This window comes from Phyllopteryx taeniolatus, chromosome 8 (assembly GCF_024500385.1).
Source record: "Phyllopteryx taeniolatus isolate TA_2022b chromosome 8, UOR_Ptae_1.2, whole genome shotgun sequence".
NCBI classification, from domain to species: domain Eukaryota; kingdom Metazoa; phylum Chordata; class Actinopteri; order Syngnathiformes; family Syngnathidae; genus Phyllopteryx; species Phyllopteryx taeniolatus.
Genome location: NC_084509.1, coordinates 15,545,701 through 15,565,310, shown reverse-complemented (window position 1 = coordinate 15,565,310; position 19,610 = coordinate 15,545,701). Strand labels below are relative to the sequence as shown.

The window sequence follows — 19,610 nt, the reverse complement described above, 5'->3', positions numbered from 1 at the left end:
TCCTTATAATTTAATTACCTTAAACATGCATTAATATTGCATTTTTATAATGTTATTGTTTGAGTTAGTGGTGCAATTTTGAGTTTCAAAATAAGAGCGACAACCAGAACTGCTCCATTTGCTTCTTGAATGTTACAGGCTTAACATCGTTTTGATGTATTAGAACAGAATAGAATCTATACCGGTCTTCAAATTGATCCGTTTTCCTCTTTTTCTACAATAGACTCTTAATGAACTGAATTTGGACATTTGATGTATTAGGTTTTTTTTTTTTTTTTTTCAAATAATTTGCTTTGCCTCACAAGTCATTGATACCACTTTGAGAAACAATCAAAGTAGTGAAATTATGAAAATGAAGCCCCCCAGTGCTTTTTATTTTTTAAATATCTGAAAGTTTTTAAGTCCAAAGTCAACAGTTCATCAGTTTGCTCCTGCCCCACCCAAAATTAATTCCCTGACCAGGAACTCTAACATTAACAGTAACATTCCCTGACTAAGCATGTAAACACCCCTAACCATCTTGCTCACCTCCATTTCTTTTCACCAACCATTACTGAACCTCGAAAATGCATCCAAGTGCCAGTGCATCTGTAAATACTTCTACATGGATGAAATGTTGCTTCTCATTTGCACTCAAAATGACTGGAAATGTTTCTTCCGCCTTTGAATAAAAACAAACAAAAAAAGAGCATAATAGAATGCCTTTTATTGTCCCTAAACAAAGATTTGCTTAGTAAAGTGTACTTATTGATCCAATGTAATGTGTGCCTGGGTATTTGTACATCTTTGTCTTTGTCTCTTAGAAAACCACACACCCACACAACTAAACATGTATATGCACAAAGAGACAAGAATTGTAGTCAAAGAAAACAAAAAAAAAAAAGCCATACACATTTAAAATTTGCAAGTATTTTCATGAGTCCCCTGTAAAGGGTTAATCTATTAAATTTGGGTACCTTAAGATCTAGTTTTGTGCTCATTTGTGTATGATTATTATTCAAGCGGCCTGGTGCCCATAATTTGTGTATGGGTGGTAACGTCGCAGTGGCTGGAGGAGTGAAGCTAGCGCTGCAGTTGGTGGAGTGTGTGTCTTAGAAGTTTGTTCAGCTGTGTGCTTTAATGACAAGTGCGTACAGACACAAAAATTACAGATGTAGAAGTGTTCTGTTAACAATGGCCAGTACCTGTGCGTTATTAAGAGTGTTTTACACGATGTTAAGTAGTGAAAGATGCTGTGTAGCAAATGCTAAGTTGGCGGCCTAATAAAAAAATGATAAATAGTAAAATAAAATAAAAATATGCTGTCACACGATGCTCCCTTAATGTTTCTGCCTGCCCCCTCAAGTGTGCATTCCTAGAACTGGCCCTGATTTCTAATTGGTTTTAGCCACATTTCATATCATGTTAAAAATTCAACAGCAAACTTAACATTTATGGTGCTGGCCTAAGGTGGTTTCGGTCAACTAATTTCCATCTGCTTGATGTCGTTGTACCTTAAATCAACACGTAAGCTCCTGAAGGCAGCGATAACAGCAGAACACACAAACATTTATTTGGCAGCACAAAACCTCTAATAAAAAATCCTAGGAAAGTCACCTCGCCTTTAGCAGCAGCTGAACAAAGCACAACAGCAAAAGGAAAACTTGTGATAAAAGCAAGACAAGGAGGGACTTGAGTGCTTCATCTAGTCAACACCTCTGAGAGATTTCTAATTAATAGTGCAGCAACTATGAGCTGATTCTGACTCTTAAGAGACTTCTAGTGGCCTTTTTTTTTTGAGAATTAGGCTTATTCTATACTAATTGCACTTACACCCATCAGTGCACAACAGTAAACCAGACGCACAAAGGCTTACACCAAGAGAAACATGACATTTCCATGTACTATACATGGTAGAGATTGCAAGGCACAGTGACAGCATCTGTAAACGAGAGACTGTTCTGGCCACAGATGCTGACACCCTCCAACCGCAACAGCACTCAGCTCTTGTTTTGATGCATTCTGAAAGCACCCTGAAGGCGTGGAAAAACTGTATGTTGTGTGCCAACCTCGTTAGAATTATTCATGATCAATGTTTTTTTCATCTTGGCTTCACACCTCCGATTAGTAAAAGTTTATTGTTGGATGACACAGGGGGTGGACAACACATGCTCACCTGGGTTGCGAGTTCTCTTCATACATGCGCTCCTTGCCCTCCTTGAACAAACTGATGGTCTGCTTGGTCTTCTTGGTCAGGTTCTCCATGAAGACTCGGAAGTACTCATTCTCCCCCAGGGTTTCCATTTTGCCCTCGTAGCGAGACAAAATTGTGCGCAGGTGCTGGTACGTGTCTGGCAACAGGTCCAGGATGTAAGGGGGGCTGTTCTTCAGGGCCAATTTGGGGTTTTGGCACAAACGCACCACCTGCAGAGATGGAGAGAACGTGGCAGGAAGATGTGTGAAGACACAAAATGGGGGAACAAAAGAAAATAATCAGGGAATTTTCATGCTGCATTTTTCTTCAAGGCTTTATTTATATCGGGCAGACAGAATGCTGTATACTGTAATATAGGTTGTTTTCATACAAAGAAAACTAGACTATTTGAAGTGCGCAAAATGGAGGACATTCAGAATGGAGCAATGTAACAAACTACTATGGCCTATAAGAGCTTTGAGATGCAAGTTTCCGAAATACATGATGATGATTTTTTTTTTCCTTTTGCTTTGTCCCATTATGGGGTTGCCACAGCGTGTCATCCTTTTCCATGTAAGCATATCTCCAGCATCCACCTCTCAAACACCAACTGCCCTCATGTCTTCCCTCACTACATCTATCAAACTTCTCTTTGGTCTTCCTCTAGCTCTCGTGCCTGGCAGCTCCATCCTCATCACACTTCTACAAGTATACTCACTCACTGTCCTCTGGATGTGTCCAAACCATCGAAGTCTGCTCTCTCTAAATTTTTCTCCAAAACATCTAACATTGTCCCTCTGATGAGTTCCATTTCTAATCCTATCCAACCTGGTCACTCAGAGAGAGAAGCGAGCAGCCTTGGCCCCAATGGTTAATATCATCGGCTGCCACCGCGGGGGACGTAGGTTCAAGACCCCGACCGGACCATCCGCCAACATCCCCCAGACTCACGGCTGTGGTGTCCTTGAGCAAGACACTGATACCCCAAACTGCTCCCTGGGCGCCTTCAGCTGCCCCCCTCTTCAGTGTGTTCCACTAGTAAGTCTGTGTGTTCACTGTGATGGGTAAAATGCAGAGAACAAATTTCCTGTGCTTGCATGTTCATGACAATAAAGGTGATTCTTCTTCTTCTTCTCTCTAATTTCCACCACCTCCAGTTCTGCTTCCTGTTGGCTCTTCAGTGCCACTGTCTCTAATCCGTACATCATGGCTGGCCTCACCTTATACACTTTGCCCTTCCTCCTAGCAGAGACTCTTCTGTCACATAACACACCTGACACCTTCCTCCACCCGTTCCAACCTGCTTGGACCCATTTCTTCACTTCCTGACCACACTCACCATTGCTCTGGACTGTTGACCCCAAGTATTTAAAGTCCTCTACCCTCACTATCGCTTCTGCCTGTAGCCTCACTCTTCCCCCTCCACCCCTGTCATTTATGCACATATATTCTGTCTTACTTTGGCTAATCTTCATTCCTCTCCTTTCCAGTGCATGCATCCACCTTTCTAACTGTTCCTCCACCTGCTCCCTGCTTTCACTTCAGATCACAATGGCGTCTGCAAACATCATGGTCCATGGGGATTCCAGTCTAACCTCATCTGTCAGCCTATCCATCACCACTAGAAAGGGGAGCAAGGGGCTTAGAGCTGATCCCTGATGCTGTCCCACCTCCACCTTAAACTCCTCTGTCACACTGACAGCACACCTCACTGCTGTTCTGCTGCCCTCTTACATGTCCTGTATTATTCTAACATACTTCTCTGCCACTTCAGACTTCTGCATGCAGTACCACAGTTCCTCTCTGGGTACTCTGTCATAGCCGTTCTCTTTATCGACAAAGACACAATGGAGCTCCTTCTGACCTTCTCTGTACTTCTCCGTCAACAACCTCAAGGCAAATAATGCATCGGCGGTACTCTTTCTCGGCATGAAACCATACTGTTGCTCGCAAATACTCACTTCTGTCCTGAGTCTAGCCTCCACTACTTTTTCCCATAACTTCATTGTGTGGCTCATCAACTTTATTCCTCTATACTTCCCACAGCTCTGCACATCACCCTTGTTCTTAAAAATGGGCACCAGCACACTTTTCCTCCATTCCTCTGGCATCTTCTCACCCGCTAGAATTCTGTTGAACAAGCTGGTCAAAAACTCCACAGCCACCTCTCCGAGATGCTTCCATACCTCCACAGGAATGTCATCAGGACCAACTGCTTTTTCATTTTTCATCCTCTTTAGTACGTTTCTAACTTCCCCCTTACTAATCACTGCAACTTCCTGGTCCACCATACTTGCCTCTTCTACTCTCTCTCTGATTTTCCTCATTCATCAACTGCTCAAAGTATTCTTTCCATCTACAGCACATTTCCATCTCTATCCTTAATCCTTAATCACACTATTCGGCTGCACATCCTTCTGTTCTCGATCCCTCTGTCTAGCCAACATGTACAGATCTTTTTCTCCCTTTTTAGTGTCCAACCTGGCATACATGTCATCATATGCCTTGTTTGGCCTTAAGTCGCGCCTCAAAGTATTCCTTGCTCCTCTCCTCAGTCCTTTCAGTGTCCCACTTCTTAGCTATCCTCTTTCCTTGTATGATTTCCTGAACTTTGAGGTTCCACCACCAACTCTCGTTCTCCCCTTTCCTACCAGAAGATTAGGGTTGGGCATCGAGAACCGACTGCAACCGGGAATAACATTCCGGTTCTCCTGGAATTGTTCAAATTAAAAAAATTCGGTTTCCATTTTCGATGCCTAGTCCTGCGGCCTGGAAGAAGAAGTGGCGAAAACCAACAAAAAAGCGGCAAAAACCAATGAAGAAGAACGTACACGAAGTGCTTTTGCCCAACGGAGGCGGCAAACAAGTGAGTCTTAACTTTGTTAAAATTATTGACCAGTCGCCTCAGTGCAACACTTGGAATAAGATTATATTGTGCAAAGGAGGCTTTCACGATCTGTAGAGTCTGATGCACTCCGAGCCTCAGCCTACACCGTGCGGAGCTTCAGTGAAGTCAACTCTGAGTCGATTGAGTGAGTGAAACAATAAAATATGTCTATGACAACATTGAGACAGCTAACAAGGTAAACGGTTGGTTGCACTTTTGCACTGATGGTTTTTACCATTTATTTTAGTCTTCAAACCATCGCAAGAGCCAATGACAGAAAAAAAAAATTTAACATTGAGCTAAAACTTCACCGTAGCAACTTTACATCACAACGAATTGAACATTGAATATTATTTCAACCATGCAAACTTTTTTGACCCAGCACCCTAAAAGAACCGGAATCAAAATAAGGAACCGGAACAGGGACCGGAATTGCTCAAATTCAAACGATGCCCAACCAATCAGAAGATACACCAAGTATTCTCTTGAGTTGAGCAAAACCCACGCAGACCTCAGCGATGGCATCTTCCGACTGGCAGACTTACTCAACTCAATACAAAACTGGCCTCAAAACAGGATTGATTTCCCCATTAGAAAAATGTCAAATTTTAATCCCTAGTTGTCGCTATGTCATGAAACAATGGAGTCTTGAATGGATTTCACAATTTGGCAGCAATCAGCAGTGTTAAAGTAATTCCAGCCCAACTAGTTTGCTTCCTAAACAGGCTTTGGAAACAGGCAATACGTGCTCTATGACCATTCTTAAACAGCACGTAATGCAGAATAATGAGAGCATTAGAGTTTGAACTTGAAGTGGCACCATTTTGATCTACAACAGTTCGTAGTAAACATTGCAAAGCCACACATCATAAAGTGACTCTTTAATTTCTCCTCATGTCAAGACTTTCATTCTCTGTTCTGTCTCGCTGTTCCAGGTTTTTTTCTTCGAGTCAAATTTTTGTTGTGGAAATTTAGTTTTCTTTCTACCTTATGAAATTCATATTTAAATAATTAACAGTCGTTAATTTCCAAGTATCATTGACAGAGGAAATATATTGAATGCTCATTCCTGACGAGGACAAGACTCATTTTATTATGGACCACACAAATACAATTTCCTCATCATTAAGTTATGCATCATCAACATCCCAAAAAAATTTGCTTGCATAAACGCACATTTCAAATCACTGCTTTCCAAGAATCAGAGATTATACATTACCAAATAATCCATATAATGACAGTTATCATATATTAGTGTAGTGAGTTTTTAGCACTTGATTTAGACTCTGGGTTTAGCACTATTGAACCAACCAACTTGAATTAGGCCACGATGAATCTTAATGATGTTTAACATTTGGGGCAGTAGTCCAATTTCAACCGTAGGACTATAGTCAACATTCTCAGTGGATCGACATGCCTTGGAGAAATGTGTGTGCGCTCTTCTGTATAGCCATGTCATAGACCTGATAAGACCGTTGGCAAGCAAAAGCCACTTTTATCAACAACCACAGAACACGACCATGACTCATCTTAACATGCCAACGTATGGCATGTACAGGTACATCTCAATTAATTTAGAAACGTCTCGAAAGCTTAACTTAGTTAACTAGTTCAGATCAAAAAGTGAAACTCTTATTATAGAGATGCACTACACACACACACACACACACACACAATCAGAGTGATGTATTTTATTATTTTTTTAACATATGTATAATCGTGATTATTATAGCTTACAGCAAATGAAAACACAAAATTCACCATCTCTAGAAACTAGAATATTACATAAATAAAAAAACAATGCAAATGATTTCGAATGAAGGAATTAGGAAGGAATTTGCCCTCTGAAAAGCATTTTGCCAAATGTTTGATGAATCTGTATAATGAATGAGTAATGAAATAAAATTTACTTTTCTACCATATTCTAATTCATTGAGATGTACCTGTACACACAGGTACTACAAATAACAACAAGGTCAAATAACAACCTTGTAGAAAACGTCAGAACTGTCAAAATTAGCACTCCAATTACCCTTAACCATCTTTCTGAAGAATTATTTTCCTCAATTTCTTTAGGCTGATTGTATTTTACTGGCTCAAGTTGAAGACTGCCAGCCAACCTGAAGAAGACACTTGAACCTTGCAACACTTTTCTGTCCTCAGCTCTAAACAGGCAACAACATGCTTCCATGTTTCTGCAGCGTTTTAGACTGATCCTGGAATACCATCTGTCTAGCAAAGTGAAGAGCGAAAAAAACAATATGCTTTTACAGACATTTTCAAACCAAAGGCATTTTAGCAAGCATGGTGGTAGAGTGGCCTCTAGCAAATGGAACACTGCCGTGTCAATACTGGAAAAAATATATATATCTACATGAGGAACTTGTTACTGTTAACTATTTTATACGTAACATAGGTAAAAATGAATCTGACTTGGTTTAAGTTTGACATCAAAGCGGCTTGTCGACTGTATGCAAAAAACGATAAATGGCATAAGGCTTGCCAAATGACCCACTCAGATTTCAGTGTGTTTGTGACATAGAAAGTTACTAATTATTCAAGTACTTGGCTACTTCGTGGTTGTTACATGGCCACTCACTCATCTCAGGAAAACTGGTTGGTGACAACGGGGCTGCATCGTGTGCAAAGTGTTAGATCACCTGCCAAACTCAAGATGAGTTTAGGAATAAAATGGCTTCAATTTATTTTGGGACAAATTCCCAAGCATTTAGGAACCAGAACTCTGCTGTGTTCGGGCCCATTTTGTGGAGGATGACTTCATAAACATAGGTTTTCACACACTGCTGGAAGTGCATTTCTGGATTTGGAGCGAGCAACCCAGCATGGCGGCTGCTGCCAAGGCATACAAATACTTGGCTTTACACAATCAGGATTTTTGGGACCGATCAGCGAGTTTAAAATAAACGAAAACGGATCACCGATCCGATCACAAGATGGAGCAATGTGTCTATTTTGATGACTTGTTCATTTACTGTACAGGCATATAATTGTGTACTGTACACTGAGTTTCTTTAAAAAATATCTTGTCAGGTCATGTATTCTAATCAGGCAGGTCAAACCAACATTACAACATGATAGAAATAATGGGCTCTAGCTTACTGTAATTAAATTACTTTATTGTTATTAAATTACACACCGAAACTTTACAGCATGATTTGACAGAACGCCGGTACAACTGTTAGTGCTAGCACTAGCTTGCTAGGTTAAATTCCGATTACGATTGCGAGCCGTATCGTATTCAAAGTACGTGAACATACCTCAAGCAAGCCTTGAATTAAAAGTCCTTTCCCAAGCACCGGTGACAACCAGCACACGTTTTTCCCCATTTTGTTCTTATAATACACACGACACGATCGATTGCTGTTGTCGAGGCCATGGTAACGAGTGTATCCGGTCGCGTTTGAGTTGACAAGATAAAGCCCAGTGATCGTAAAAGACGGGATGCGGTGCTATCGGAATACAAGATTTTATTGCAGTCGTCGGACATAGTGCACTCGTGAAAGAGCAAATTTGTCTTGTTGTCTGATCCACGCATTACATGTCTGTCTCAGACGTGTTGTCTGTCCCACACCGGCGACATGTTTATTTTTTAAATAACTTTATTGGCTGGCAGATATTTACAGTACTACGTCAAAAGACATGCGACAAGGCTAAAAATAAACCAGCTTTTGGATTCAAATATACTGTACACGATGGCAACATGGAGTAAATGTCTTTTGCGGAGCCGATCAATGACATCATTGATCTGATCTGCGAATTATTTTGTCTCAAGAAGATTTAAGAAATTAAAGCTTCTTGATATTTCAAAGAGTCGGAGCACAAGGGTCCGACGGATTCATCAGTCAGACATTTTATCGGCCGATATTAGCCCTTTTCAAAATAATTATAATCGGCCGGAGTTATGCCAATTAAATGTCCATATTGTTTTACTTTCTCGTGAAAAAGTAAATGCTATTTATTAAGTGTTGAGTCCCGCAGAGTCGTGTCCTTGCGCTGTTTGTATCCTTTTTCCATCCCGCTTATCCTCACTACGGTCGAGTGTGTGCTGGCGCCCATCTCAGCTGACTTTGGGTGAGAGGCGGGGTACACTCGAATCTGGTCACCAGCCAAATCCCGGGCACATATAAGCATTTTTCCTGAGATAACGTAGTTGTCCCATTTCTCAAGTGGCCAAGCGCGGACACAGCCGAAATTTACAACAACAATGGTGGCTTATCATGTTACGTCCGTGCTGTAGAAACTCCTGAAGGAGCAACTAGGAGAAAGGTTTTGGGCAAGTTTTAGCATTTGTGTGACTGTGGACGCTTGACGGGAAACTTTGTTTAACAGAAACATTAAAAATGAATGAGAAATTGAACTGCACCCGTTTCAGTTTAAACCTCTCTGTCCATACATCCATTCTCTGAACCGCTTATCCTCACTAGGGTCGCAGGTGTGATTGCGCCTATCCCAGCTGACTCTGGGCGGGAGGAGGGGTACAGCCTGAACTGGTCGCCAGCCAATCGCAGGGCACATATAAACAACCTTTTGTACTCATAGTAACACCTAAGGACACTTTAGATTCGTCAATTAAACCATCGTGCATGTTTTTTTTGGAATGTAGGAGGAAACTGGAAAACCTGGGGAAATTCCACACAGGCACCAGGAGAATATCCAAACTCCTGAGAGAAAGGCCGGATTTCAACGCCGGGACCTCAGAACTGTGAGGCGGATGAGCTAACCAGTCGGCCACCGTGCATCGCATTTAAAAATCAACTCTTGTCAAAGATGACGTTTTGATATCTGAGTGCGGTATCTCTGTGTTTTATTTTGAAGTCATCATTCCATGACAAAGAAAATGGAGTAGGAGAAATGTGATTTAACGTTAAAGGACATAATGCATAGATAATGTTTTGCCAGTAAATTCACTGAGTTAGGCATACATCTATGGCCTAAATCCAAAGATGTGTCAGTTAATGTTTTTTTACATGTTTTTGTACTTGAAAATTCCTCTCTGTTGTAAAGTTAAACAAGTACAAATATTTTAAAACAGAGAACCATTTCTTGGCGACTGATTAATTAAAGGGCTACTCCTTTGATATACACTTCTGCAGATGCTTCAGGTTCAAATACGTCAATCACAGGTTATTCGTACTACGGCCGCAAATAATTATTTTGAAAATACATGACACTGACTATTACCGTATTTTCACGACCATAAGGTGCACTTAAAAGTCTTACATTTTCTCCAAAATGGACGGGGCGCCTTATAATGTGGCGCGCCTTGTGTGTGCACAGAGTTCCAAAATCTGTAAATGTTGTTGTGTGACTTTAATGAGCGCTGCGCTTGACTGACTGGGACCATTTCCTGCCCACAAGCTTCTTATATAGCGGAAAGGCGGACGTGACTGAGGACAGCATGCGGACATTAAAGGGGGAAGGGTGCGCGTGAAAGAGGACGCTAAAGGAACACCCCCAGTAGGTATATGCATTGTGCAAAACAACATCGGTTTGGCTAAGGACCCCCGAAAATGGCACCTACGAAGAGACACGCTTACGAAGAACAGTTTAAACTGCAAGCTATCAGTTACGCGGAGGAACATGGGAATCGAGCAGCCGCGAGAGAATTCAAGATCACCGAATCCATGGTTCGCTAGTGGAGGAAAACGCCGGCATCATTGCTGAACAGCCCCCCGGTAACGAGACTGACTCCGACAATGACGAGAGGGAACCAGGCATGTTTGATGGAGAACTTGCCCTGCTGTTCATTTCAGATACAGAAGGACTTTGATGGATTTGTGGATGAGGGTTGATCAAAAATAACGTGAGTACATTGTTAAATATTTCAATAAAGTACAACCGAACTCACTGTTTACATGAAATACTTTAATAAAGTACAACCGAACTCAGTTTTGCTCCCGCTGCCTTTTTAAAAACATGTTTTAGCATGCATGCTTGCTACCGTATGTTTTAAGCTAGTTTTACCATGCCTGCGCCCAATAATACGGTACACCTTATGCATGTGTTAAATACAGAAATAGACCCCGCAACTGAGACTGCGCCTTTTAATACAGTGTGGCTTATGGTCGTGAAAATACGGTAACTTCTCCATAAATGTATTTGATTATAGTCACTGATGGTGTAGCGGTACATTCGCCTGACTTCAGTACAGGCTGCGTGGGTTCAGTTCCCACTCAGTGACAGTGTGAATGTGAGTGCAAATGGTTGTCCGTGTCTATATGTGCCCTGCAACTGACTGGCGACTAGTTCAGGGTGCAGTCCGCCTTTCGCCCGAAGTCAGCTTGGATAGGCTCCAGCACCCCGCAAGCCTGAACAGGCTAAGCTGTATCGAGAATGGATGGATTATTATTATGATTCAGTTAGTGGTTACATGTCAGAAATCAGGCAAAGATTTTTGATAGTTTTTCAAATAATTAGCAGATGTTTGCAAACATCTTATTTTGATTAAACAAAAAAAAAAAAAAAAAAAAATCAGCCTGCTTTCATCTTTCATTCCATCACAATTTTAAGTTAAAGAATGGCTGTGAATGATTAATCAATTATCAAAATAGTTGATTAATCAATTAATTGTTGCACCTCTAGTTATAACGTCGAAATTGATGCTATTCATTAACCTATCTATGGTGTTTTGCATTGCGTGTTTGCATTAAGCTAGCGGACTTTTCTAAGACAAAGTTGTGTTCTTTTAAACAATGTGTAATTCTCTTTAGTTTAGATTGACAATACAATTCAGAGTAACAATAAACAGTTTGAAGCGCTTGCACTCTAACACTCAAATCTAAAAATATTTTTGCTCACAAGTCAGAGCAAATGATTGTATCTCGCAAACTTGTAAGTCGAGGCACCCCTTATTCTATTTTTTTTTTATTTATTTGTACAGTATGGTTGACTAGCCATTCTATCACAATTTGAAGGCAATAACTTGAAGGTCTCTCCAATATTTAGATAAGCTCATTAACCCAAACAAAGCGAAACACTAACTTGCCAGTTGTCTTATCTTTGAAGGGAGGGAGGGTAACCAAAGCAAATGACCAACCGTAACACAAATGATTCTGATGAGGTTTATCTTAATGAAAGAGATTTCTCCTTCAAGCTTCCTTTTTGTCCCTTCCTTCAAGGGACAAAAACGGTCTTGTCTTCCCATTCACACTAATATTTGCGTATGTGAAGCTTAAAGGAAACTGGAGGTGAAAGCCCATGACTTTTACTCCCCCAGAAATGATGAGAAATTAAACAATTCGCCTAGTTAAACGAAAGCATTTTCTTTTTATGCTTTGCTGGAGTTATCCGGGGAAATCTTCTCAGATTCTCCAATTCAACAACAGCGTGTGAGAGACAAATAAATATCGTAAAAATATAGCTCGTCTTCTCATTTCTTATAGGTAACAATTGTACATATCTCAGCAAGAAAGAAAAAAAGTCGTCGGTACTGTATGATGTCAAACACAGTTAGTAGAAACTATGAGTAAATAGTGAAATATTCAACCAATAACGCGGACGTCGTTGTCTTCTAAAAGAACAACGAGCAACGAAGCAGTGAAGTCTCGGAAAGTCATTGAGAAAACCTCGTTAGCCAATTAGCTAACACGAGCTAAGCATGTCGCCGTCCAGCTGATTAGCTTCACGTTAGCATCGTTAGCAGCACACGAAGATTAGCTCGCTTATCGCTCGTTAGCTGCAGTTAGCTTAGCAACCACTCTGAGCATCCGCTGCTCATCCAAAAGTCGTTCTCCACCAACCTTATCCATCAGTTTCCAGCACTTCTCCACGGTCTTTTTATCCACGGCCCCGGGCTGGTGGTGCGAATGGAGGTGGTGGTGGTGTGGCTGGAAGGCATCCTTCATCATTCCGATGAGCCCCCCGCCTTTCTTCAGGTTCCCTGCCATGTTCGGGCGGCTCGGCGGCGGCTGGGGTCTCGTTGCCAGAGCCGCAGACAGGTGAGGCGCGGCAGGCGTCGGGGAGCGGAGGAAGCTGGTGATCCGGCCGGCCGGCGCCCCCGTTGGAGAGGGCAGCGCCCGAGTGGCAAATCCGGCGATTTCCCCTAACCCGACGGGTTAGAGGAAGGGAGGAGGGACTATCGGCTAAAGGCTTCCATCAGCAAACCGATGAGTTTGTGGAATAAAAGCCCAATTGTGGCTATTGCAGCCTCCCAACGCCGAGTGGAAAGCCTCGGCGTGCGGGCACACGCGCAGCCCGGCGAGGGGGACAATGGCACCGCTTCTCCGGTTCGACCCAAAGCGGCGTCCTCTCCTGTCCTCCTGACGAGCTCCCAGTGTGTATTCGGCGGCAGTTGATGCTTCTCGTCGAAGGGGAAGTGGGGCGTCTGGGGGACAGCTCCGAGGTCGGCGGAGAGTGCTCGCCGACGGCCCCGGAGAGGAAGTGGCGCCGTGGGGTGCGACAGGCTCGGAGACACGCACGGGAACAAGAGTGACTAAATAACGGTGGAAATTCAACATCGCCCAGTATCGTTGCTTTGCCGTTTCCCCTTCTCTGTGACGTGTGTGTGCGCGGCCCTTTCCTTTCCTGTTCGTCTCTTTCCGTTCGCACCCCCTCCCCGGCTCGAAATCCCAAACTCCACGCCTTCGCCGTGCGCGCTCACGCTGCCTGAATGTGGTCGGGAGCGCCCGTCTGTCTGTCCGATGCATTCATTAAAAAAAAAATAAATGAAAAAAAAAAGGTTTGGACGGCAAGTTGATTGAACTTCTGAACTCTCGCGTGGGGCGTCCTGGTCACCCATGGGACGCTTTTGACGTCTCCCACTAGAACTATAGTGTCTGTGTGTGTGTGTGTGTGTGTGAGTCACCACAATGGCAACGGGTGGGCCCATGCTGCCATGCCAGGCCTCGATTGGCCTCCAAGGAAGTCAATCAACTGTCAGTTAAGCAGGACACGTATCACCTTGGCAACCGGTGTATAGAAGATAGAGAGAGACCCACAGTTACTTACTACGGAGCCCCCCTGGTGCCAAGGTATGAGAAAAATAAAATTCATTGATAATCTGTTCCCTCATTTTAGTAATCCGTTCCCTCAGTTTAGTAAACTGTACCCTCAGTTTAGTAATCTGTACCCTCAGTTTAGTAATCTGTACCCTCAGTTTAGTAAACTGTACCCTCAGTTTAGTAATCGGTTCCCTCAGTTTAGCAAATGTCTGGGGCTCCGTATACCCACGTATATCTGTCAAGTGAAGTAAATTCTATTTGTATGTTATATTCTTACTCGTGTGAATTCTGTGTATAAATTGTCATGTCGTGATATATCCTACATCCCATTTTTTCAACTGAAAGGCAATATTGCTGTAGTTCGAGGGGGTTGATCATTATATAGCAGTACTAGCAGGACTGGCTACAATTAGCCTGCGTGTTTCCTAAACACAGTACTAAATTGAGGGTACGGATTACTAAATTGAGGGTACAGTTTACTAAATTGAGGGAACAGATTATCAATGAATTTTATTTTTCTCATACCTTGGCACCAGGGGGGCTCCGTACTTTCCCAAGCAAAAAACAAAACAAAAAGACAAACAAAAAAAAGACTCACAAAAATGGAGTTTTCTCAGCATCATATTTGGTGGTGGTGCCTTGACTTAACACAAGTGCTTCTCAATTGTTTTCTGTTACGACTCCCCCAGTAAGAAGACACAAATTGCGACCCCCCCCCCCCCCACCCACAGCCCCCGCGAGTACACCTCTATATAAATGTACATAAAGGATAATGTAATCTAATCCTTATAAACATTGAAGAAAGTACAATAGAAAGACATATAGACTGCCATCTACTGCAGTGGATGTGCAATTACACTTCAGGGTCTCACACGCCCCCCCCCAGCCCCCCGGCATCGGGGTTCGCGCCTCACTATTTGAGAAGCACTGACTTACTCTTTGTTTAGATCATTCCATAATCCACACTTGTAACTCAAAACATATTTTAAATAATTTTTCTCTATTGAAATGAATGGAAGAAGAAACAATTGTAATGTGTTTTTATGACAAAAATGGCACTCTAATATTGCATTTCAGTTAAATAGACTGAAAAATAATTGAACAGTTTTTGTCACACTTTGCATCAATTCAATGGCCGTTGTGCTGCTCCTTCTGGTGTGCTCTCCTTGGCCGTCTGGGGGCAGTATAAGACAGATAAACGAATATACTATACATGGAGATGCTCTCAGCTTCTCAGCACGACATTAATATTAGTTGTGCGACTGTGAGTCGTACTGTTATATTGTCTCGCTACGTGTTGCTGCACCATGCTACAACATAGATGCTATTTGTTAGTCTGTCAGTGGAGTTTCCCAACATGTGTTAGCATAATAGCAGGCTTTAAGGCAAAGTTTTGTGGTTGTTTAAAATACACCACCTCTTTGTTTGATCTTTAGTGTGATAGTAAACTTCAACTGGGAGTGGCAAGAAACAGCTTGAAGCCTCTTTTTTGAAACTGCTTGTTGGGAAATGAGTTGAGTTCACTGCCACCATAGAGCGCTTGTATCTAAAATGTTTGCTCGCAAGTCAAAGCGAAAAAAAAAAATCAACCAGGCTGGAGCTTTTATGTCAAAACTCATAAGTGGCAGCACCATGTACTAGCGGTTAGCATGTCTGCTTCACAGTTCTGACAAACAGGGTTCAAATCTCAGCCCCTGTGTGTAATTTGCATGTTCTCCCCGTGCTTGCGTGGATTTTTTTCCAGGTCCTCCTGCTACCTGCTACATTCCAAAAACATGCTTAGGTTCACTGAAGCCTCTAAATTGTCAATAGGAAGGTGAGTCTGATTGGCCGCTTGTCAATATGTGCTCTGCGACTGGCCGGCGACCGCTCCAGGGTGTACCCCGCCTCTCACCAAGTCAGAGGGGGTAAGCTCCAGCTCACCTGCAACCCTAATAAGGACGAGCGCCAAAGAAAATCGATGGATTTTCCCAATAAGTTAATACACTTTATATGCCATGATATTAGCTGAAAATGAGCAGAAAGGAAACTATAGTATAGCAAAGTGTTCTACCATTCTACAGTCAAAGATGTATCAATTAGCAATGTATTTACATTCCCTTCCACACCCACGTTGTTGATGAACTACTGGTTACAAGAGTGTATATTTCATGACAACATGGAAAAGCATAACCGCTATTATCTTGGAGGCCTCTAAATATCTCTTTAGTAGTAGTAGCTATAAATGAATAAATTAAAGCCTCTTTAGGTACAGAGTGGTGCACCCACCGGCCTAAACCAAATTCCAAACACTTGTGCTTTTAATTGCAGGGTAGTTGTCTGAAGTCCTTTACTGTCTACATTTGCGGAGTGCATTGACCCCAGCGTCTGTTTGTGTGATGACGTAAGTTTCGCAGACCTCAGTCAGATCCAGTCTGACAGGAAGCGCTTGAGGAGACGCATCGGAGACATGCTGCAGAAGGAGAGACACGAGAGACAAGGTCGTGTGGTGTGTGGACATGGAGTGGTATGTGCTATGATGTGGAAACCAGCAGTCATCTCATCATCAAGCTTACGCTTGCTGTTCATAACCGCATGTATTCTCACTGGCCACTTCATTAGGTACACCAGGGTTCTCTCATGGGAAAGAATAAGAGGGACGTTACATCAATGCAAACATATAGTTCAATTATTTCTTCCCAGACATTGTCAACCTTAAGTGAGCGTTATTGTATCCAAATGGGATGCAATCGATTTAGAGTTGTTAATTTTTCACTTTTATTTTTAATTCAATTGAATATAATCACATATTGTGCTCATTCAACTTTTTTTTTAGGCTGCAAATGTATACGGTCCTTCAGTTACAAGAGCAACATTCCTACTTGGGAGAACAACTGTGTAATAAAATGAATGACATCAATGTCAAATGAAAGAAAATCTCTAAATGTAGTGTTTTTTTTATGAAAAACAAAGTGTGTCATAGTAGGCGAGTGGTTAGCAGATTCAACTCACACTTCTGAGGTTGGAGATTCGATTCTGGACTTTGGCTTTCATGTGTTGAGTTTGCATGTTCTCCCTGTGCTGTAGTGGGTTTTCTCCAGGTACTATCCCGACTTCCTCCCACATTCCGAAAATACGAATGTTAGGTTCAGTGAAGATTGATTCTAAACTATCCTTTGGTGTGAGTGTGAATGGCTCTTTGTCTATGTGTGCCCTGTGAAACCCAACATTTGGATATACATTATTTTCGTTGGATAACAACAATTCAGATGTCCATTGGGATACACTGACTGTTTGTCTGCAACCATATATTTCTTGTTATCTTTGCAGCAGCAAAGCAGCATTTTATTTAAAGCTTTTGTATTAGATCACAATATGTTCCTATTTTTAACATCTTGACGTCTTTTGAAAATATGAGACCCCACATATGATGAGGAAAAAGATGTCGTCTCCCTAAAGCTGCTGAAGTATGTGCTGTACTCGAGATAGCCAAGACAGCACAGCACACACATAATATCTTCACCGACAGTCCAGATGTCTGCTGTAATACCACAAATGACTTGTTGGAGGCAGCATGGTGCCACAGGGCATTCAGACTGCTGGAATATACAAAGAAAAGGCAAGAGGGGCAAGGTTAGCTTTTTGCTTATTTGGGAACTACATAGCAGTTGCAAACTCTTCCCTTTGTCATTTCTATTGTGGAGAATGACTTGTGAGACGTTATACTGTACAAGCACTCAACAAAACCAGTTGCTCTTGTATTTGCGTGTGTCGAGCGAGCTTCATCTTAAGCTTCCTAATTGGCTGTCGTTCCATTTCACCCCAAAATCAATGAGTCCATGGCTTGGTCATAGTCGGAGTAGCCCACACCTGTAAGGATTCGCCATCATAAGTAGACCTTTTTATTGTCGTTTCATAGTTTTACAGAGATGCGTGCAAGACTGCCTAAAAGCGGAGAAGTCATTTCTGAAGGGACAGACTGGGAACCAAACTTCAATCCAGGCACGTGCACACATACCCCAAGTGTGGCTCAAGCATCTGACCTTTGCAAAAATATGCCCTTTTTGCTGCAGCCCATTTTATTCTTCCTTCATCAATATTAAAAACAAATAATAATAAAAATGACCCTCTCTGATATTTGAGGGGCATTTATTTGAATCCTTGGGAGAATTGTACATTTGCTCCCACATTAATTGATTTGTGGTTAATCAGAGGCACTTTAAAATGTGGCAGCTGTGTGCTGACCAATATTTTTTAATGTGATTGCCTATAATTCTGAACCCATCTATAAGAGGGTGCTTGCACCTGTGGGACAACTTTATCTCAGTTGTTTATTTTTACTTTCCATCTCTATTTTTTTTTTCAATTGAACTTTACAGGTTAACTAATAGTGAAAACAAAGTTTTAAAATGATTTATCTTGGTCTCATTTTTGTATATTAAAAAAACAAAACCTGCCGTTTGAACATGGGTGTGTATACTTTTTATATCCACTGTAGCTTCCTTTCACCTTCTTTGTTAGTAGTTGTATTATTAACTGTGTATTAACAGACACAAATACATAAGGTAAATATATACTTCTGTTTTTTTTTTCTTAATTGTATGCATCATTTTGGTAATGGGTGACCTTTTTTTGGGGGGGGGGCACCTGCCCCTAAAAATGTCTGTGCACATTTCTGTCTCCATTATTGGGTTTGTGGAAGGCTTTTTTTTTTTTTTTTTACTTACCGGTATCTATAAAATGATTGTTTGGGTTTTCTGAATAAGTAATTAACAAAATATAATGGCTACCCTGTGAGTAGATAATTGCACGCTATCCATTTCACTGGGAAAAGAGCATGTCTGTGCCATTAATCTGAGAAACGGAAAAGACAATTAATTAGCCAGTCCCTCAGTAATCATGTTAATAACTAGTTCAGAATTTTCACTGTGTATATTTGAATCAACGTACCCCGCACCGCAGGACAATCACTCAGGATAATCTAATGTACTAGCTAGACATGCTAACCGCTAGTATGGGAAATGTATATCTCGTATGAATGCAAGCACTGACTTTTTTGCTCAGTGACTGTTTTTGTCAATGTCTTTATGTCTCAAAAGTGTTCTCTGTCAATTGACTGTCTGTTGTCGTACTAGAGCGGCTCCAATTACCGGAGACAAATTCCTTGTGTGTTTTTTGGACATACTTGGCAAATAAAGATGATTCTGATTCTGATACAATATTGTCGGATGTTGGTGTAGAAACAATTCAGCTGTAATGTTGCCTAATTTCCACCAGAGGTCGCCATCATTTTATTTCTTGAAGTTGGCCGATCAAGACACTCGACTAGAGCAAATTGTGCACACTTGCACAACAATACAAGAGATGTGTTAAAAATTCTGCCTTTAGAAAGACAATGCAGCTCTCTGATAGTATGTAATCACTTAATAATATAATTGTGATTGAAGCTGCAGTGCAGTGTGTCAGTTATCATATAAGCACATTAATTCACAGATATACTGTAAGTGACTGTCAAACCGGTGCCACTAATGGTACGTAGGTTCCCTCTTGTACTTGAATCACTTCATTACATGCTGAATTTTGCATAATGTTACAGTGGCTTAAACTGTCT

At 41.7% G+C, this 19,610-nt stretch overlaps 1 protein-coding gene across 2 annotated transcripts in view; it reads right to left on the bottom strand.

The window, feature by feature from the left end:
• The window catches only part of cbl (Cbl proto-oncogene, E3 ubiquitin protein ligase), a 68,754-nt gene extending 54,879 nt beyond the window's left edge, over window positions 1–13,875 (bottom strand). The window contains exons 1-2 of one of the 2 annotated variants that reach the window (XM_061781095.1): window positions 12,821–13,875; window positions 2,156–2,403 (exon numbers count right to left, since the gene is read on the bottom strand). In XM_061781095.1, coding sequence (XP_061637079.1) covers window positions 2,156–2,403; window positions 12,821–12,967 — 395 coding nt within the window. In that variant the 5' untranslated portion in view covers window positions 12,968–13,875. Of the gene's footprint in view, window positions 1–2,155; window positions 2,404–12,820 lie in introns of those variants that run through there. The other variant, XM_061781096.1, reaches the window with a different exon arrangement.
• Between the last annotated feature and the right edge of the window lie 5,735 nt (window positions 13,876–19,610).